At 37.5% G+C, this 22,701-nt stretch overlaps 1 protein-coding gene across 1 annotated transcript in view; it reads right to left on the reverse strand.

Annotated features, from left to right (window-relative positions):
- The window catches only part of USH2A (usherin), a 405,495-nt gene that overhangs the window by 68,026 nt on the left and 314,768 nt on the right, over nt 1–22,701 (reverse strand). Inside the window, exons 50-58 of the mRNA XM_076334572.1 lie at nt 22,154–22,377; nt 19,527–19,737; nt 18,933–19,130; nt 18,180–18,334; nt 16,172–16,370; nt 9,278–9,385; nt 8,550–8,733; nt 7,698–7,855; nt 310–468 (exon numbers count right to left, since the gene is read on the reverse strand). Coding sequence (XP_076190687.1) covers nt 310–468; nt 7,698–7,855; nt 8,550–8,733; nt 9,278–9,385; nt 16,172–16,370; nt 18,180–18,334; nt 18,933–19,130; nt 19,527–19,737; nt 22,154–22,377 — 1,596 coding nt within the window. The remainder of the gene's footprint in view (nt 1–309; nt 469–7,697; nt 7,856–8,549; nt 8,734–9,277; nt 9,386–16,171; nt 16,371–18,179; nt 18,335–18,932; nt 19,131–19,526; nt 19,738–22,153; nt 22,378–22,701) is intronic.

The following is a 22,701-nucleotide window of genomic DNA, read 5'->3' on the forward strand; positions in this document are numbered from 1 at the left end:
GTGAACAGTTACAGAACTGATTTTGTTCTGTATGCACATTTTCAAAAATTGTTAAGCTATTTGTGAAGAGCTTTTAATAAAAAGGCACATATTACCTAAAATACATTTTTTAAATCTCCATTTAAAATATTCATGACATAACATGGAGAAATGTTTAATGGTTCATTCAGTGCTAGGCTTTCTTTTTACTAGGTAAACATTTGGCTCTAATGTAGGAATAAGATTTTATCTGTTTTGCTGAGTTGAATCTATCTGGAAAATCTCCGTTCCCTTCCAGTCACAGACATGAGTCTTTTAAAATCATCTTACCATTCTGGCATGCTTGTATTCTTATTTCATACCGGGTGTAGGGATCTAGGCCATCGACAAAAGCAAAATGTGCGTGTCCTACTGGCTTCACCAGTAGAGTGGGACTGCTTGCATTTAGTAAGATGTTGTATTCCAAAGGCACATTGACAATGAATATCCCTGTTGTGAAACAGAGAAAAAACAGTGATTATCTGAAATACTAACAACAGTGCAGGACAACTTCAAAGAGGCATTCATCATATGCAATTTTAAATTTAAGCCCCCTCTGGAGGTTTTACCTACTGCCTCTTTTGGAAACTACAACCATTGAAATATAAACTGAAACAGATCCATCTGCAGATCACAACTGGAAGACAGACATTACAGTTCTTAGTTAAAAATCAAAATTAAATTCAGTCAATGCCTGTGTTGCAATTGCTGCTTCTGGGAAGAGTGACCTTATGACTGGGAAGCAGGCAGCCTTTATTTCTTTATTTTGGAGGGGCAACAGCTACTAAGCACTGCTGTTTGAATATGGAGTCATATGATCAAAAAAGTGAATTGCCACCATTCAGCAAATTATCCCTTTTCAGCCCAGCAGCAGTAGCGGACTGTTGGTTCTTAGCCTGCTTTACCAGTAAAGTATAATACACTAGCTTGAACCAAGAAACATATCATTTCAACTGATACAAAAACAAACTGTTTAGTTTTTGTTGAAGAAAAAACCCTCAATTTTTACTATTTTCTTTTAATTCAAACATTTTCCCCATCTATTCCTCTTCCCATGCCGCCAATTCCTAATTTTCCAGTTCTGTTGAGAAGCTGAAAAAATCAGTTTCTTTACAAGAGCAACCTAAGCCATATGCCATCCCCTCAGAATGATCGGCAGAGGTTCCCGGATCTTCTCTTGTTTCCTCCCACATGACTTCTCAAGGTTTGTTTGGGGGTTTTTTTGTTTGGTTTGGTTTGGTTTTGTAATTAGGAAATGGGCTATAGGCTTTTTATTTTTTGTCTGCTGTAGACTGTTCTATGCAGACAGCAGCAATTTCATAAAACCAAGAGACTAACCAAAGAAGAGTGTCTGTTAAGTGTGTTTCCTTCATTCACGCAAGGTACAGTCTTAAGAAAGAACAAAGTACAAAGTAGACAAGGTACCTTTCTGAAACGAGTCAAGATGTATCTGATTAGTAAAATCACATTTCTCTTTCAACACAACTCCTACTTTAGATGTCACAGAGATATGTCCGTGATTGCACCAAGAGCCAGATGCCTATGAGCAGTTCTGAGACTTGTCCAGATCTTGAGAATCTTTCATTCATAACTTTGGAAAACATCTCCATTCTTTCTCCTAATTGTAGTTTTGGTCCTTTTCTGATAAAGTATCTACATTGATACTATTACCCTGAAGCTACAAAGAGCATTTTTTCTCCACCATTGTGCATCTTTTAGATGGATTTTTTCAGCTAAGTATGTGTGTGAATATGCACATTAACTAAAAAAAAAAAAAGTTTACAAGAAATCAGAGAGATTTCAAGTTTCTTTTTGGTACTATAAACAACTGATGTACTTTGGAAGATCAGAAAAATCTTTGAAATACCAAGTTTTTACAATTCTCAGAAGAAAAGGAGGACATAAAAATCCCAAAGAAATAAGATGCTGCTGCCTCACTAGATGCTAGACAAAGGAAATGCCATTACACTAAAAAGCTGAAAAAATAGCCCTGTAGTGGAGGCATGACTTCAATCGTATTCAACTGCTCAGCTTACAGGAAGAAAAAAGATGCTGATGTTAGCCACTGGAAGAGGTGAAGGGAGAAGGAGACAGAAAGTGCAAAAATCCCACTGTAAAATTTTCCTTTTTCAGCGTAAAAGTTTCAAGGAAAACACCAAGATCTAATAATTAAGAATGGAATAATAGAAATACCACTTTTAAAGGTGATCTTGAAGTAGATGGCTTCTGCAACAAAGAAAACTATTTTTTGTCTGTGATATATGGAAGATGAAATGCTCTGGAATAGTGCACTTGAGTGTGCAGTGTATAATTATACCATTAATTAAAGATATATTATTACAGCTAAACTACCTTTTTTTCTTTTTTTTTTCTTTTTTTTTTTTCCCTATAATTGGAGTGCCTGTAAAGGACACAACAGAAGATCCGAAAGTAAGAGCTTGAAATGGTAGACAGCACATGAAATAGAAACCTTTTTTCAATCTCGCAGTTAAGGTTCCCTTATTCTCCAGTCCTGACAACAGACCAGATACTTCAGCCAGAAAGACCCACTATCCTATGAAAGTGACACATAATTCACTTTTGTGCATCTGATCAATGCATTTATTCCAGGCAAAATTCACCAGAAACCTTTGAAATTGGAACTATTCAGAATGCTTGATTTCCCAAGGAAGATTAAATACAAACTAGGGCAGCTGAATGCAGCCATCAATATGCAGCAAAGGACACTTATTTCAAGATAATTGACCTATTCATGTCCAACATTCAGTCCATATCTCAGCAGAAATGCTAAAAAAACCCAAACAACCAAAACCCAAAATCTTAAAATTCTGCTAAACGTTGCAATATATTAGGAATGATATCAATAATAAATATGCTCAGGAGAAAAAATATTCTCAAGAAGTGAACATGAAATTGTAAATAAAGCTAAGTAAATGTCCTGAAAAATTCCAATATCCAATGGAAATTCTTCTACAATTTGATGAAATTCATCAAATGCTAAGATCAAAGGATCACTTTATAATCTGAAAAATAAAAAATATATACTCATGCAACAGAGAAACTTGTAAAAAACCCCTTTCTTCCAGAATAGCCTTCAGCATCTGCAGCCAGTCTGAAACTACTACCTTGTGTGCTCTGATGACTGAAGGAAATGAAATGGGCATATTTGTTCAAGTCAGCTGGGAAACCACACGACTTGGTTAGTTCCAGAGTTCATAAATTTATGTCAGAATAAAAGGAACCGTAAAAGCACAAGTGAACCAATTTACCCTAAGTGCAAATGGCAGTTTTGTTATTTGGTGTCAAAGTTACCATGAGCACAATGACAACCTGCCATAACACATTTTCATGTTCACTAAAGAACAAGGATTTAGTTGGTTAATATTCCCAGCAATACTCTTTTTCATAATTTACAACAACTAGATGCTGATAGGTTATTTAACATTTATGAAGTTAAGATGTAATCAGAAAAACCCTGATTATCTTTAAAAAAAAAAAAAGTTAAATTATTCCACTTTTTTTCTCTGCGATTTCATTTCACAGCAGGTGCACATTTTGCAATCGGACAAGTCAATCATAGAATCAAACTAAACCTTGTTTTTTTGTGGGCATATTTGGATAACATTTAATGGACAATTCTGTGCAAAACTCTGCAAATTAGATTTGACGGCTCTGTGTACTTCAAAACTAGGGTAGTTCAAAAATAGAATTTGCAGCACAAGATGCTTAGAATTGGGGGAGAAAAGCCACAGTCTGTTTTACAGACTGGTCACCAGAAATTGGTTTGAAGTCAATTGCTGAAAAATTGTTTAATATGATGTGAAACCCGATCACAATTAGAGCAAAATAGTTGAACTGTTTCACTTATAGTAAACAAATACTAAAATAAGAATGTCATATCTTTTATTTAAAAACAAATAAGAGTAAAGTTCTATTTTAATGTTTAACTTCACAAAATAAAACAACCTATTGTCCTACTGAGATTAAGTATTTACATTAAGCTTCAAATATCCAGATATCTCATTTTGGTTGTATCATGTATTCCCAACAAGACTCTGCAGACAGTAACAGCTGGAGATGCTGACTGCTTTCAAGATGCAGAACTTTAGACATTGAGCTTGAAAAGCTTGTCCTACAGTGATGTGGAGCAAACAATAATTTACATGAGAAAACAAAAGTGAGGAAATGTAACATTGGATTAGCAAAACTCAGAACAATTTGTTAGGCCACGAATAAAGGAGAAACCACGTTAGCTGGGGAAGCTAAGAGACAAATAAATGGCATTCAAATACCAAATTTGATCCCAAGAAGAATAAAGTAGGAATCCAGACATGTTACACAGTTTTCATTCTAATTGATAAGCAAACCCAGAGGTGGATGAAGTCGAGTGTTACAACATGATGAAAGAAGACATTTTAATCCAGATGATCGTTAACATGTGAAGCAAGTAACCTAGGAGCAGAGGACAGGATCCTCTTCTGAGCATGTTCAGCTTTCATGGTATCACTAGCAGCAGCTGAAGATATCTAGAAGAATCGGGCCCCCAGTGAGGACCAGTGGGGTTGTCAATGAGCTGAAATGCAGGATGGCTACCTGCCTACCTATCAATAACATTTATGGATATGCCTTGAGAGAATTATGTGGTGGGGTATTTTTTTCCATTCAGCTTTTCTGCTTCTATCCATGGCACTAATAGTTGTTCCATAACAATTGTAAGATATCCTTCTGTAGCGTATCAGTGAAATGTACGGTACGTTTGAGGTCTGTGCACTGAAGATGTACACAAGATAATGGCATACCTATTTCAGAAAATAAAGTCCTATTTTCCATAGTGAGTGAGGTGTGTCAAATATTTTTTCTGAATCCATCACTTTAACCACTACTCGGCCACCTTGCTATTTAGCTAAGTCATGAGTTTTGAAATGCTACATATCTATAAAGTCATAAGATTTAGATACATTACAGATGTCGGAACATTATAATTAAAGCCATCCAAAAGGAAGGTCTGTGTAATACGATGCCCATAATTAATCCTGAGGGTGATTATTTGATCCAAATTTATTACAGCAGATAGGAAGATAGAATGCCAAAGCATCCCTGATATCCACAGACAGGAAGACACTATGACCAACTACCCCCTCATCAAAACTTAGTTAATAAAAAGCACTTTTTTTCATGGAGACTATACCAATTAAAACAATTGTCTCGTCCAAGAGTGAGTGCCAAGCCTGACAATCCTTATAACAAACTCTGCATTCTGGGTTTATAAGGGAAACCTATATTATCTCAGTACAGCCTATTGTGAAACAAGGATTCATACACAGAAAAAAATAGATCAGAAAAGAAAAAGTTACTCCATGCACAATGACATAAATAAGGACAGAAAATGGTAGACTCTTTAGGCTAATCCTACCAAGCTGGGGATGTATGTGGCCCCAGATGTCTGTGTGCATAGGACCTGTCCATGGGATGTATGTTATTCCAGAAGATCAGAACCTCCAAAATAAACCTCCACCTGCATCCCCTGCAGTCTTCCTCTTGGGAAAAAAACACTAGGAGCACAAACGTCTCAGAATGAGCATGAAGCAGGATTATGAAGGGTCAAGAATTAATTTCCTAGCTTCTGCATATACCTATGCTTCTGCACACAGGGTTTCTTTTAGTAGTATTAGTAGCATTTAGTAACATTTCTCTGCTGTTAGTACTCCCCATTCCTGTGAGATCAGCTAGTGGCCCTGAGGTGCTATAATAAAAGGAACAGCAAGTTTTGTTTTCCTGTCTACCCAACAGGGGCATTGTATGAAAAACAATCCCTTAATTCATACTTAAAAACTTAAATAATTGGCCCTACAATGAGAAAGCAGAGAGGAAGGGACTGAGTCACCAAATATCCACAAAAGTGAGGTAAGTGTTCAAGGTGTATCCCAATACCTGGAAAGAAGGATGTGTGCCTTCCCCTGATTGAGGAGAATGATTCCTAGAGCCATGGGAATACATCAACCCTGCATCCTCTACAGAGCCATAATGTCCAGCCTCCTCCTCACCCCTGATCGTGTGGTTTCAGGAATACATGAACCTGCGCAATCTTAATTGCAACATAACCCAATGTACTACACAGAGCCTGATTCTCCTTGCAGGCTTGTAACCTACTGCGAGTAACAGGAATTCGAGTAGCTGGAAAAGAAAAGGTCTAGAACAACAAGGACAAGCTTTTCTAGGAAACACCCCACTCTTCACAAGCCTACGCTATTCCAGTATATTCTTATGTTTTAAATCAATTTATAAGGTTGCTGAATATTTTGTACCTTAAATTATATTTATTATCAAAACTATAATACAGCATGAGTCACTTTCCAATAAAATCAACTGTAGATTATATGCCATTCGAATTCACCTGCCTTCTGCTGGGTTCTAAATCCTTTCAGGCAGTAGGGGGAAAAGTTTAATTTAAGATTTTAATCTTTTTCATATATTATAGCATTTCTATAATGGATTTTGTGCTTCTGAAAACTAAAAGATTGACAGCTCAGGGTATTATAGATTTATTAATCATTGCTTAAATGGGTAGGGTGAACGCTGCTAAGCACTGCCACAATACTTGCAATCCCAGCCTTGAAGGCAAAATACTTTTTCTAGGTGACTTTATTTTTAATGCCAATTGACTCTACTGTGACTGCTATGCAAGGAAAGAACATCTTAAGTAATTAGGAAGAGAAGACATCAAAAACTTCCCTGAGTTCATTGATAAAACAGATATTGTTGTTATTGCAATATGCAAACATCTGAAGTTTCTAAAAAAGAAGGACCTCATTTTAGCTGAAAAAACCAATATCTAGAAACTGGAAAACACCTTGCTGGAGATGAACTACACTAGACAGAAAATTGTTCATTTACAGTGCTCTCGTTGTCCCACAATAACTACAGCATATCATTTTTATAACATCAGTAAAGTACAGCAATCACTTAAGCTATGATCTATATTAATGAAACAGAGCACAGTCTCTCATATAAAAAGATGCTATTATTCAATTATTCCTTCTTAGCCTACCTCTGTAGCAGGCCGAGACAACCTGGTGATGTTCAGAAGAGTAACAAGAGGAAAAATATTTCTGGGCCTTTGCTGACCCACCCTCCTGCAAGGTAACATGTCCACATAACACTGTGGTGCTCTGGCGAATAAAATTTACTCCATCAGGTCAAAGCTAGCACAGGATCTCTGTGTCACACTCTTACACCTTTTGTTAAAGCATACCTGCAGGACAACTGGACAGTTTAAATGCCAGGATAGCTATCAAGACATCATCAACCCAAAAGGTTGGCAGGTTTCCCTGTCAATAACTCAGGTTAGTCTGAACAGAGGGGAAAACTTATTTTCAGTCCAATTGGGTTTTTTTTCCTTAATATTTGTACTCAATAATAGTTTACAAGATCAAATTAACATATGGATTTTTGACCAGCTAATCCTCACAATACCCATGTCAAGTATATAAGTCAATATTATTAAAATAATATGTCTCTAGGAAAGAGCAGCTTTAGATACTGGTTATTTAAATCACACAAACACTAAAACTAAATACGAAGAATAAAAATATCAGAATGATTCAGCTGCCTGCCTGAATATACGAATTTTTCCATCCTTTCATTTTGCTACAAAGTACTACATAGAAATACATTTTTACCTGGCATGTCCCAAGCTAGAAATATAGAATATGCATCAATTACTGTGACATTATATGGGACATGAATTTTCTCTGGTGTTCCCACTGGTGTTTGTATAACATATTTATCACTAGTGTTGCTGCCGCCCCAAGTGCTGGCTTCCAGCTGGTAAACATATCTGTGCAAACACAAAAAGATCAGTAGACACTACGATTAGAAGCTTTAGGCATATCAGTAATAGAACATTTCCATTTTCATCAATTTAAAGTGAATAGGCTATACAAAGAGTATCACAAATACAGCACTAGTGAAGATTTTCACCTTTAAATTTCTTAATGTTACAAAAGTAACTCTTATCATAATAATAATTTTAATACTAAAATTCACATTAGCTTACATAAGAGAGAGAAGTATTGACTCAAAAAGTGTCAAAACCAATTTCAGAATGGCCTCGATAAAAATATCAGCAGCTGCTACTTTTGAGCCAGTATGTTCAATATACACAGAAACATTATAAACCATGTGCAGTGCTGTCTGCCGTACAGACTTAAATTTTTCTAAGTATATTCCATGAGGGAAAAATCAACCAATGAGCCACCAACAACTACCCAAGGGAAAAAAAAAAGCCTCCCCCTCTTTGAATCAGAATGACCTATTCTCAGAAAAGGAAAAAAACAGAAGTCCTTTGATTAAGGCTTTCCAACATTTGGAAGCCTCCTAGAAGTGCTCTACAATTTTTCAGTAATTAAGTAATATTGTAAGAGATGTTTCTTTTGTTCAAAGAGTAACTTATATTTTGCCATTTCACAAACACATGTACATATATTTTGAACACCTTTCACATAGTACCAGAGCCCTTTAACATGACTTACCTACTGTTAGGCTGCAAGTTAACATCTGTGAAATTCAGGTCTGTACTGCCACCCAGGAAAATCTGTTCTCCATCACGAAATAATCGATACTGAGTAATGAGTCCATTGGGTTTCTTTGGTTCACTCCAGTAGATTTCCACTTCTGTTGAGCTGACTATGATATGATGAGGTTTTGGCCATACCCCTATTAACATCACAATGACACTATTTTAATTTTATGACAGAAACATAAGGGTTGGGTTTTTTTTTCCTTTCCCACAGTTTGTGCTGTTGCTTTCAGCAATGTAATGAAAGCATAAAACATTGCCAGAGAGAATGACAGAATTTAACACACTTTCTATGTTTATCCTATATCAAATGCAACCAATTAGACAAGGTACAGATCAATGGAGAACAAGGCCAAAGGCTGCAGCCTTTATATGCCCAGTTGTCTCTGCATATTTATTTGTGCTTTAAAAAATACGCATTGGCTAATTCTAACCTTGTTAACTTAAAGATGAACTTGGGGAAATTGTCAGAAAAAGAAAGCAGAAATGCAGTGCCAGGCAGTCAGTATAAAGAGTGTGTTAAGATACAAATATTCTGAGAGAGATGGATTCTCTTGTGTAAATTTGTACATGATATATTGATGGATGATAGTGGAGGTTTACACCTTGTTAAACCGTCAGAAAATACAAGCCCATATGACCATCTCTTTGCAGTTCTATAAGAATGTCTTTTTCCCTTACCGTGAGGAGCAGCTTGTAAAGTTTGACCTGAAAGTGGTTGGCTAGAAGCACACCCAGCAGATGTGCATGCAGTAAGCACGAAGCTGTAATTAGTATATGGCTGTAGACCTAGAAAGAGCAAACAGAGATTAGACTGAGATGTTGGCGTCAGGCATCCCAAGAATTGTATCACTACGTAGAAAGTTACTGGACTTAAAGTTAACTTCTAGTATTTTTGGCAAACATAAAATATGAACCATTCTAATTTTACATCTGAATAATATTGAAATGGTGAATTCTTGCTAATTTAGATATATATCCTCTACTAGTTTAAAAGACCTGACAAAACAATTCAGATTGAATGTGTGTCTATGCTGCAATGGATCTATGGATGCCCCTTATATAGACATATCTGAATTAGCTTCAAATCAATTAACTTAGATGGCACTTGCAGTGTAGTAAAAACAGTCCAGATCTCAGCCCCGATTACCATCTGAAAATTTACCCAGTCTCGAAGGTGTGTTTCGTTGGGTTTTTTAACCTATGCTTCTGTCTGTACAAAATGGTTAAAAATTAACTGGAAGGCACCTAAACATTCTTGGCACAGACATAATCTCCGTCACTGGTAATGGCCATGGAAGTTCAAAGGTTTCCAACAGATAAGCACCTTAAAGTGTAATTGCTTAGAGTTTTGGACTTGAAAAGTTGAAAAGCCTGTAATGTTTTGAAAATTTATTACAAATATATTTGCAACAATAAGAAAAGATAATAAAATACTCTCTTGAACATGAAATCTTCTACTAAATTGCAAACAAGTCCAAAGATATTCTGTTCTTGCCCCCTTCCCAACTTCTATTTGTTCAATTTTTTTCCCTATTTTTTCCTATTTGTTACAAGATTTTACTATAGATGCTATAAAGCAGTTAGAAGCAGGACTGACAACCAAGCCCTCCCCATTACAAGATATTAATTTTATTTACTTGTAATTTTTTAAAAACTATTTTTTCAGCTCAAACCTTCTATGCTGGACATTCTTGAATGAGACTAAAAGAGAATCTATTGCTTTGACCTTTCCTTGGAAATTTTCAGATATCCTTGTGCTGTGTGTCAATGACTTCAGATTTGACATCAAGTTGCCTGCAGCTTAAGATTTTGACTTTAGGACTCTTCATAAAATTGTACCCAAAATTTGGCTAAGATACTAAGCTTTTAAAATAGCCATTCTGCACAACCATTAAAGGCTTCTTACAGCCAAATCATTAAAGATGCAGATCTCTGTGAGCCTGTCTTGAACACCTCAGAGCTCAGCTTTAACTACTGATCAGACTGCCTCACAGAGCATGCTCCAGCCCAGGTTACAGGGTCTTTGCTAAACTACTCTTTTGGGTATTTCTCAAAGTTTATCTTAAAAATGACATTACGAGGCACAGACGCCGAAAACCTCTCTCGCATGTTTTCAAGGACCCTCTTGTTAACACCTCATAATACCTTAAAAAAAAGTTCCTGAACCTGAATGCAAAGGGGACAAACAGTACAGCAACAACAAGAAGCAAATTATACACAAAAACTCTGCAAAAATATTAAGATTGCAAAACTGAACACTTATAAACTAGGAAATCCCAGCGTTAGGACATTGTACGATACGAATTGACCCCCGTTGTGTACAGGCTCTGTGGCACAGGCCTATCTAAAATTCCCTCCAGCATGTGGTCTCTGGCCTGCCTAATTGTATGGAATGCGAGACTTTTTTTGTAGTGTCCATCCCTGGAGCATACAGTTACTTTACTAACACCAAACAGCTGAGCATTGCAAATGGCTTAATGCAGTACCAGAAGAATTAAAAAAAAAAAAAAAAAAGAAAAAGAAAAAAAAGATTTCTCTCGCTCAGAAACAAGATGCAGACACAAAGAGACTGAGAAACAAAAACCTCCCTGGACCTGCCAGGAGACCATTTGGGATGCCTGGGACCTGGCTGTCAGTGTACCTGGTGTTATGCAAAACTTTCTATATCTGGGCACAACCCCTGGTCCCTTAAGCTGCAGCTCGGAAAGCTCAGGAATTAGCAATTCAGGCCCCAGATCTCAGGCAGGGTGTCCGGAAAATAAAGACGACATAGTTGTGACAAGCTGTGAAAGCTTGAGATGTGTCTTCCTCAGTACCACAGCCTGAACAGAAATGAATGCTCTGCAGAGCCAGGACAGAAGCAAACCGCCTCGCTCCAGAGACCGTCTCTCCTCCGGGCTGTCCCACACTTCATTTGCTGTAGCTTTCTAATCTGGCATCCACAGGATTTATGAGACCTGCCAGGGCCTGTTCCACCACCCCAGCTGGGGAGCGGGGCAGGCCGGGGGCAGCCCCAGCCCAGGGACTTCCCTGGGGCTGGGGCTGGGCTGGGACATGGGCCGGCGGCTGGCCCCGGCTTGGCAGGGCCCATGGCTGGGCAGAGCAGGGCTGGAGGCTGGCACAGCTGCGAGCAGGGATTGAAGGCAGCAGGCTGGGCTGAAATGGGGTCCTGGGCCCAGGGGCAGGGCTGGGGGAAGGCCCCAGGGGAGGCTGGCAGCAGCTCGACAGAGCTGATGTGGGAGCGCGCTGCAGCGGCAAGGCCACCCTGTGTGCTGCCACTTGGCCATCCTCCCAGGACACTGACCCTTCTCCTTTCTTCCCTTTGGCGGCCAATGCTGCCAGCCCCTCAGCGATCCACATTTTATCCCTCTGGGTTGGCACCATGCCTGCTGCCTCCCTCGCTGTGCTCCACATTCACACGAACTTCGGGCTTGCACCTCCCTGACTTCTGCTGAGCAGAAAAGAAATTTAGCTCTGGGCAGATGCAGAATTAGGCCCATCTACACCAAGATTCCCAGAAGGAATAAACCTACCAAACACAGCAAAAGCTGAGGCAGCAGTCCTACAAACGGAAGTCTTTTTTTATTTTTTTTTTTTTTATTCCTCCCTGGAAGAGACAGAGCTTGTGGACTGAATGAGGCCAGTAACCCTACGTACAAATGACTACGCTACTGTGTAATGCAGACTGCTTGTGTGAAAGAGGCTGAATTAGGATTATACAGGTCAATTCATAAGTATTATACAGGTCAATTTTTAAGTGCTTGGCTTTGTGACCTTAATAACGAACTTTTGATGTAGCTCATGTGCCTAATTGTAATTACTTCAAGAACAATGCAATTCTGTGACAAGAAAAAAAGTCTGGGCATGATCTTTGTTTATAAACAAATCCTTGCTTATAGCCATTACAGAGATATTTTAATTAAAATATATTACAAACAAATAGAGAGAAAGAATAAGCAACAATTACAGAGAAAGGTAAAATACTGAATGGAAGACATGCAGGCTGCTTACAAATTGAACAAGACGTAAAGGAGAGAAAATAAAGAGATGACTCAGAGGGACAGCCCTGGCTGTAATCTAATCATGAACTGGAGGAGAAGAAAAATCATCTGAACGCTGCGTATAAAAGTAAGAAGGGAGAAAATGACAGTTGCAGACTAGAGAGAGGCAAAGGCATGGAGGAAAGCCAAGTATTTAACATTTCAGGATAGAAAAGATTACTGTGGCAACAAATTACTTGAATTCCCCTAAAGGGAGTCATGTTCACTTTTAAAGGAAACATGCATAATAAAGCAATACTCATTTACAACTACACTTTAAAGAGAAAAATGGGCATTAAAAAAAGAGCACATGGTTTCACTAAATCTATTGGTGAAATTCTGATACCTGAAACCTCTAGTCATACATGGAGCAGTCACAGCAGATTTTTATCTAGATTATTAAAGCTTTGCATTAAACGCCTTGTCTTATGTATGCTTTGGAAAGCTCTGTGCAAATCTATGTATGTGATTAATAATAAAAATAACAAGTAAGATAATCTTGAAACATAAACAGCATTTTGCTTTTCCAATTTCTCTACTTGATTGTTCACTAGAGGATACTTCTCCCCTCCTTTTCTTTTTTTGGTCTATTATTGTGTGTGTGGGTTAATTCTCTTTTTTTTAACTTAGCAGTCTATTTTGTTATTGCAGCATTTGCCATTTGCCAAAAGGCTGTGAAACAGTGGGTTTTTAGGAATGCATTCTTCTATTAGCCGCATCAATTCCTTGTGATACTGTTCGTCTCCCTTTGTGGGTATGGCTCCAGCAAGGTCAGTAATTAGCTCCTAGGCTAACACTCCTGGGCCCCGCCATGGGAATTTTACTCAGGAGGATGTCAGACTGCTGACCGCAGCCTCACACAACCCCTCCACCCCCAAGAGTTTCCTTTAGATGAATATTACTAATGATTCAGTGCTGCATGGAGATAGAGTTGACCAGTGACAACATTTCTGTATCTCTTCAGTTTTCACTACCCTGAAATGGAGAATATGTTCAGATGAAAGAATTTCAAACCGTTCAGTCATAAAGTATTTCTTAATATTGTTTCTTTTACTAAAATAAACATCAGTGATCTTGCTTGACTTTTACCTAAAGATGATTGATCCTACAAATTCTCGATAAAGCCTCTTACTTGGGATATTATCTTTAGTGTACTAAAAACGGGGGAGTTTAGAAGAATCTTTGCTATAAATCCACCTGCTGCTGCTGAAGAGGGCACTCTTAGCTTTCTTTTACAATTCCCCTAATTATTTTCTTCAGTCTTACCCTCTGCCTGGCCCCCACTGCAAAGCATTAGCAGGCCCATTTGTAAAGTAGTAGTAACACAAAGTGAAACAATGCCATAACTGTCATCCAAATTGTTCTGTACAGGGTAGTGGAAGTGTTCAGTAATAAATGATATAAAAAGGTCTTTTATTGACAAGCTGCCATGTGCTGTTTGCATTAGAGAATATGAGAAGATGATGGCTGCTGCCCCTAGGTCCCAGTGGCATTCAACTCAGTGAGATAGCAGAAAATGCTTCAGTTTGCTTAAAGCATTGATAACACCTCTAAATAATTAACTGAGGACTTCCTGTCTTCAATTACTTAATGCTTTTTTTAACATCTTGAGAGGATTATAAGCAATTTATGGATTTCACATGATGAGCACATTCACCGCTATTCCCACAAAGCATTTGTGGGATCATGTTTCCAGAGCTTTGATGTAATTAAAAATAAGCAGCAAGACAATGGTGCAGTGGCAAGGTGCTAGCCTTCTTGTCTGTTATTTGCAAGACCCTAGATTCAAAGTCTCAAGAAATACTAATGCTACAGCTTCATTAATGTTCAACCGTTGCTCAGGGGAAAGCAGACAGGTTTTTTTTGGGGGGAGGGGGGGAAGGAAGATGAGAAAATCAAAACATACATCCACAGGGAATAAGACAACAGTTCAAACATTTGAGATTATGTATGAAATAAATTTGATTGTTTTATCTTATTCTTTTAATTTAGAGTGCAATAATTATCCACATTGCTATATCACTGCCATGAAGTCCACATTATTACCTAAGAAAGCTCCTGCAGAAAACAGCACAAGATTTTATTATGACTGTCAGGAGGAGCGATCATTTATTTCACTGCTGGCTTAACATGGCAGCATTGGACAGTGGCTTAATGGAACAGGCACACAAAAGGAAAAAAGATCCTTGTTTCTCAGAAAGTAATTTCATTTCTTCTCCCTTCCAACTGGTAAGAAAAACAGTATTGTTTGCATTAAAATCTTGGTTACTCTGGAGGTATAACTGCCTTTTGGGAAGGAAGTGGGAGCACGAGAAATATTTTTCAAATGGGTTTGATAAATCATTCCTTGTTGGTAGGTGTTCTTTACAGTATAAACTTACAACAGCAATTCTAAAACATGTACCACCAACTGGCATACTCTAATATCTCATGTCCAGAAGCACTGAATATGGAGACAGAGTAATATACAGTTGATGAATTTCACACTGGAGCGTGATATTGTCAAAGAGGAACAGCAGTCCTTTACTCCTCTGTGAGTGACTACAGCAAGGACGAACTCTTTTAAAGAACTAAGGGATCCACTCTGACTCAGGACTCATGCTTTGAAGGGTAGTTGAGAGTGCCATGTATGCTGTATAGGTTTTATATGCCCTAAGTCAACTTCTATTCTTTGGGTGGCTATCATATGGTGTGTATAATATATGAACTTCTAAGTTTCCTACTCAGGTGGAAAAAAAAAAGGAAAAAATAATGTAGTTATGAATTCCTAAAACTCATAGATACAAGAATTTGATGACCAACCTGAGATCAAAGAGTGAAAAAAAGATTTCCCAGGATGTTTATGTTCCCGTTTCATGTTCAACAGAAACATTTCTAAGAATAATTTTGTTTCAGTGTAACATTCAAATATAACTAAAAATTGAATATGTGAAAATAATACATTTGAGGTCTCAGTCAAATCTTCCACCAAAATCCCTTGACTAAATCTTCCTTCAGACACACACACACACAAAGTGAAATTTCACCAAGTATTTAGAAAATGGCTATAAGCAATATATAGGATTATAAACAGAATCCAGGATCTTTCCCTTTCTGTCTTCCTTTCCTTTTTTATTATCTCAGGCGTAAAATGCTGGATCCTTCTTGCTCCTACAATGCTACACATTCACAGCAGCACTAGTAGCACATTAATGATGGTAAAAGAGAGAGTTGAATCTGTGTGAAGGGATGGCAAGCCTACACAGCATATCTGAGACCCCGAGCACACCACAAGCATGCATCTTGAATCGAGCTGGATAGATTTATTTTAAAATTTTGAAATTAAATCTATTAATATTTTAACAAACGGCAGCCAGAAATGAAAGAGATTGAAAAAAATAAATTTAAGATACGTAAAGTCATGATAAAGCATTCTAAACTGTGCACAGTACTAGGGATTTAAAAGTTACTGACAAGTAGCATTTTTAATATGTTAATAGTCTTATACCTTAAGGACAGGACATTAGCCTGTCAGAGAGCTCTGCCTCCTTACCTGATACTGTGTGCTGCATTCTGCTTGCAGCGTCAGTGTATATAAGTCCTTTCCCTACTTGACTGATCTGGTACTCTCTGATGATACCATTTGGTTTCCTGGGTGCAATCCAGCTTAAATGTAACGCTGTTGAGTTCAAAGCACTGACGTCTGGTGGCTGAACACTCTCTGGGACTCCTTGGACAGTGACTGCAACTACCTGAAGACATATGAATTAAACAGCAATTTAATGTAATAGTACACTAGATACCATGATCAATGAGAATGTCACTTTTGTTTTAAAATGTTGTTTGGCCTGGCATATCATTACCAAGGGCCTGGAGAACTAGTTACTTTTTTCTCCTTTTTCACAATGAAATCTGACCTTGAATACATTACATAAGTCTATGTCTACAATTTATCACAACAGGTTCACCACGTTTTAGCTGCAGTGTATAGCACAGGGTGAAACAACAAAAACTGTATTGCTTGAAAACTCTTGATAACTCTCTTCCATATGGTTTGTCAGTGTCTCTGCATTTTAACTGCCTGATTTCATATATTTTAAGCACCAGTAAACGTGGGGCTAAGCCTCCATATATCCATGCAATCTGAACTCTATTGTAGTTATTTGCAACTCCATATTTTTGTAAGGAAACCAAAGATTTTGAAAGATAGAATAACTTTGCGCTTGTTAAGCTCTTTCTACAAAAAAAGAAGAAAAAGGAAAAAGCTAATCTTCTATTGACACATCTCTACCATCTCCTACAGAGGCATCTCCAAATTACACTGGTTTAATAAGTGAGTCAGACCTTTTTCTCTTTGAGAATCACTTTTCTTTTTCTGTTATTACCACCATAAAGTATTTATATTATGCTGTAAATATAAAATGTGCCCTCTATTATATATTGTCTTAGTGCATTTGGTGGAATCAGTCCCTGCTTGCAGACTTCAGTGTTTGCAACAGTAAATTCCTTAATTACAGACAAGTGAAATAAGCAGGATTTATTAGCTCAGGACGATGGTTGCAGCAACTGTGCCTACATAGCTTCCAGATCACAGCTCCTTGTGCAGGCAGAGGACCATGTGCCTATCTCCCTCCCTTTGCATCAGTGTTTCTTTTCTTACACTTTTGGCTGAGATTTACACCAATAAGGAAAACATTTAAACACCTGGAAAAAAGAAAATCAACTTTTCAATCCCATAGATGTTATAATTACAAAACGCAGCCATTATTCCCCACCTCTGCCCCACAGACCCCGCACTTGCAGTCCTAGAAATTCATTTTCATAGAGGCAAGGATATTATTGTGAAAAAGAGGTCACTTAAGAAACAGTTTTTCCAAATGATGAATAAGGCTGGTACGTTGCAGAATAGAAACTAGAGCTAGTTAAATAGTAATGCTGGTGAAAGGCATCCGTGATTCAAAGTGATACAAGAGGAAATGAAGCTGTGACAAAGGGAGGGAAGAGATTCTGTTTGCTTAAAACTGAAGCAGAGGCAGGTTGTACACAAGAGGAGTGTAAAGCCTGAAGCAGGTGCAGACATGGAAAGCCACTGAAGGGTAATATAGTGAAAGGAGGCTCTAAATAAGAATGTTGTTGAACAAATTAATAGACTAGAGCTAACGCAGATAAACTAAGAAATACCAAGGAAGAAGAGGCTATAGACCTCCTACTGGGAAGCAAAGATTTAATTTCAAGGCTTAGAGAAAGTGTGTTTTAATATTCCTTACTCTATTCTATCATGTGCAGCTTTCTCTTTAACAAACATCAGTTCCTACAGTGCAATTTCAGCTTTGCCAAGACTGAGATACTGCTTTCTTCTTCCCTTCCGCTTGCTTGTATCAACCTTAGGTTCCAAATAATCACCTGTCAGTAGTTGAATCCAAATAAGATTATTGATGTTTTTCACTTGCTTACTCAATAATCATCATGTCTTCAAATTACACCTTTCCAAAAGCATTTTTATGTTACCACACTGGCTGATAAAATTCTGGCACCAGTTCCATAAAGACCAATTTACTAACCTTGCTGCTGTCTGCGCAACCAGCAATAGTGCAGGCTCGCAGCTGGTATGAATATTCTTGGTATGGCTGGACACCAGTTGTGTCTGTGAAGCTCATTTCTGTTCCTCTAAAACGCTCAATTCCATTTCGGAGAATGATATAGTGAATAATAAGACCTATTGCAGAAAGAAAGTTTTCCCTTTTGTTAGCTGAGAAATCCTGGGTGATGGTATACTATAATAACCTACTCTGCATGCAGAAAATATTAAATGAAATCTCTAGGTGACCACTGTAACAGACAATCATCCTGTTGGAACGGCTAATGTCAATTACCAGCTACTCTCCTCAACCTCTACATCAACATCTCAGTATTTCTATTAGGAGAGCTATTCCAAATTTTCTCACTGTTTGGAAACCATAAGCAAGATTTCCTGAAAGAAACATGAGTATCAACCACTTCCCTCCCCCCACCCCCCCGAATCCCCCAATATTTTATAACATGATTGTGATTTTCTGATCATATTTGCCAATTATTATTACAACCGTACTCAAAAGAGGCTTCTGGGCACTTATTAGAGACATACTAAATTGTCTTTTGTGAAGTTAGACCCTACTCTTATTTGCAATGAAAATGATCTCAACCTACAGCAAATTCTTCTTGCAGAGTTTAGGAATACGTATATTTCAGTGCTAGTGATTAAGAAACGTTTTGTGATTTTGGAACACTGTCAGTTGAATGATAGAACACACTCCTTTTTTAACATATATCAATACCATTTGGTTGAAGTGGTTCCTCCCAGTTTAGAAGTATCATGTCTTCCCGATTATCCACCTTGGCCCATTTTGGTGGACTTACACCCTGTGGCACATCTTGCTTAGTGACAGCTCTGCTAATTTCACTGAAGCCTCTTCCATAGCTATTCCAAGCAGCCACTCTGTACTCATATGTGATAAAAGGTTCAAGGTTCAGGTCTAGAAAAAGAAAGTTACGTATGGATCATCTCGGTCTTTTAAAAATACAAAATAACTTTTGTTTATTTTTTTCTGTGCCTATGGGACTACTTCTGTGTTTAAAGACAGATAGATATGGAAGTTGTTCCTTTAGTCAGGGCCATTTTCTCATATAGCAATAAATCAACTTTTGTGAAAGCAGGTTTAGACCTTATGTATTCACTGAACTTCTTGCTACTCATTTCATTTCCCTGAAGATACTGTCCTGATTCACAGATTAATTCTTAAAGAATGCTACTTCACTACAATTGCTTCACATTTAATTAGAACACTTGATAGCATTCAGGACTTTCTTTTTCTCCGGAGTGAATTACATACACTAGCAAATCACCAATCTGATATGCCACTTTTCCTTACCTGTAAATGAATACTGGTTTGGACTTCCTGTGTAGACAGTCTCCTCTTCAGCTGGACACACACCTTCCTTTATCTCCTTTTCCGCAGCACCCTGTGAACCTTTTATCCACGCACAGATATTCTCCCTAGGATCAAAGTCACACTTTCCACAATGTGCTGTTGCCTCCATAGATAAAGGGCAAAGGATATTAGCCTTGCATTCTTCTTTTACCTAAGGAATACATGTTCAATTTTAATATATTTACCACATCTTCCTTTCTTTACAAATGCTGCCATTAGTATTTCTCAGTCTTTATGTAACATACAAATCAAGTAACCGCATCGAGTACGTTGATATTTCTAGCATATGGCAGACCTGTTCAGCCTTTGGCCTGTCTACTGTCTTTGGTCATTAATGCTTTTATAATCCTTTCTAAAAGAAACTTTTTTTTGTAGGGTCCTTGCATGAAAGCATCACAAATGTTAACCACTGGAAGTCCAAATGGCTGGGTTTGTCGAAAATAGAAGAGTCTATAATCAAGTGAGAACAGGATTTAATCTGAGAATTTGAACATTCTGCCCCTGCAAAGGCCAATATCCCATGGCAAATCAGTAGCAAATTCCCAGCCCCTCACACAGCTTGCCAAGTACACAAGAGGGCTCTCTGCAATTCCTTGGCAGCTGTCAAGGCTGAGAACTCTATCCATGGGCGATGTAAATCGTGTGCTCTACCACATCACTCCTAAACAGCAGTTTTGCTGCAATAAGAGGACCTCTGAAAACGTTGATGGAGATATAAGATTTAACCCATAAAGAACAATTCACAGAAATAGAAATATACACTGAACATCCACAAGTTTCCATTAAAATTCATGAAATAATATTTTTGCCAAACCATAAGCTAGACAGCAATAATTCTCATAAAATATAGGTTGTTGCAGGAAGAAATGTACTGCAATATTTGCTACAAATATTTCTGCCCATTAGGCTACAAACTTTAGAAGGAAAACCAAACAGATTATATCTAATTCTTCCTTAATTCACCTATTGAAATTAGTTTGTTAGTTGATTATGAACTTCAGCTAATTTAATTTCCTAACCTAGCACTTTCACAAAATTGACATTGTGATAGATATCAATATAAGATGTAGGATATAGATGGATTGGATTCACATATAAAGTAGCTCCAGAATATGTCTCAGAATATCAGTCCTTTTAATATTAGTAAATCTGTACATATCAGAAAGCCAGCGCTGCTATCTCTTTTCTACTGCGGGTAAGTGAAATACAAAGCGCTTCCTTTGTTTATACATTGTACCTAAGGCATGGATCTAGCATGTTATCTACCAGAATTCATTAACCTATTCTCAGCCATTTTTTGCCTTGGATGAACTACTAATACAATGCATTGAGGAACTCTAGCTGACTCATCACAACACTTGGATTTTCTCTAGGAGAAAATTATTCAGTCTGAAAATGAAATGACATGAAAACCTTGACATGAGAAGGAGAAGATGGAAGAAATATTTGTGTATTAACTTAGCAGATGAATGAAAAGGATACAGGAACATGCGTATGTGGCAGGATGGGGTCTGTTTTTCTTTTTACTTTAGTGATAAATTCCACAATATCTACCTGATTTCCATATTGTAGAATTCACAATATTCAACCCTCTTTCTCTCTCACCCACTTTCTCCTTCTCTCTCTAAATATAAATATATTCATAAATATTATAAATTATATAAACATATATATATTTATATAAAAGAATATATATACAGCATTTCCATCCTTTGAAATGTTCATTTTCTTAAACAAAAATTGTAATAACATTTGACTATTTTTACAGCTTACGTACAACAGCAAGATGCTAATTCTTAAGATTTCTATTGAATTCAACTAGAGTTGCAAGACTGCAGCTTTGAAAGATTGGCCAAATTGTCTCATGCTGATACCTATAGTCACTGGCCACTCTTAGAAAAGATGGAATTAGCCTTTATGGTGCTTAGTTTGCTCTTACATTAGAACAGAGTGGAAATAAACTGTATAATTCATTAGGCGCGAAAGGCACAAAAAATATAATACCCTCATTGTTGCTAAAAGTTATACAGGGACCTACCCTAGTACTGCTGAAACTTATGCCAAAATTGCCATTGGTTTTCTATAGGATCAGGATTAAGTCCATCAAGAAAATATCAGTTGGGGTTTTTTTGTTGGTTTTTTTTAGGAGGTTGGGGAATCTATGTCATACTGCCTGCCCAAATTGAAATGTAATAGCATTTTTATACTTCAGAACTGGCCACTTCAATTTCAATTTCCACTTAAGGAACATCATCAGGAACTGTGGTCACAGAACGGAAGCTGGCTATACATGCCAGTCTTGTTAGTATGCCAGCTTTTAGCCACTGTACTAATCTGAAGTGCTGGGCAACACTTCACAGAGGCAGCTAATCATTATTAATTCCTTTAGAATTCATTGCAATAACATCAATCATGGTGAACTCATTCGGTATTAATATGGATGTAATGTGAAAATGAATAATGCACACAAGAGTTTTTATATTCCTATTTTAGAAAAATAGTTATGAACAGTGTATTTCTCCTTCCATCATCAAATCAGAGCTACCGAGAGATTTTCTATCAATTACCTTCATCATCATTCCAGCTGAAATCTTGTCAGAGCAAACATATTTCAAAGGATTATATCCAACTCCATTACAGCATTCTTCGCTCTTTGGAATAAGTTCAGTCTCACAGCATTTTACTGGCACTTGGTCATTCTTTCTAACATGTGCTAGGAACTCACCACTGGAACCTGAGCAGCATATGGTATCTGACATACTCACGTATTCCTGCCCACAACAAAACATCCCTGAAACGAACAAACAAAAAAATATATATCTGAATATGAAATGTAAGTAAGCAAATAAATAGATAAAGAAAGGAGAAAGCTCAGAATGTGATGTAGCTTGGCATAAAACCATCAGCAGCTGGAATTACGCAGATTTAGCTAAAGTGAGATTAAATTCAAATGTGAGGTGACTGAAGTAAGCGTCCTGACTTCTGCACCTGCTGAAAACAATCAAAAATTAGAGGAATAAACAGGGATCCCCTACAATCAACTTACACCATTGCTGAACTTTTGTAAGAACCTTTGCTATGAAATACCATACCGAAGTACTGTGTGCAGCAGGTC

Source organism: Aptenodytes patagonicus, chromosome 3 (genome assembly GCF_965638725.1).
Source record: "Aptenodytes patagonicus chromosome 3, bAptPat1.pri.cur, whole genome shotgun sequence".
In the NCBI taxonomy this organism is placed as follows: Eukaryota; Metazoa; Chordata; class Aves; order Sphenisciformes; family Spheniscidae; genus Aptenodytes; species Aptenodytes patagonicus.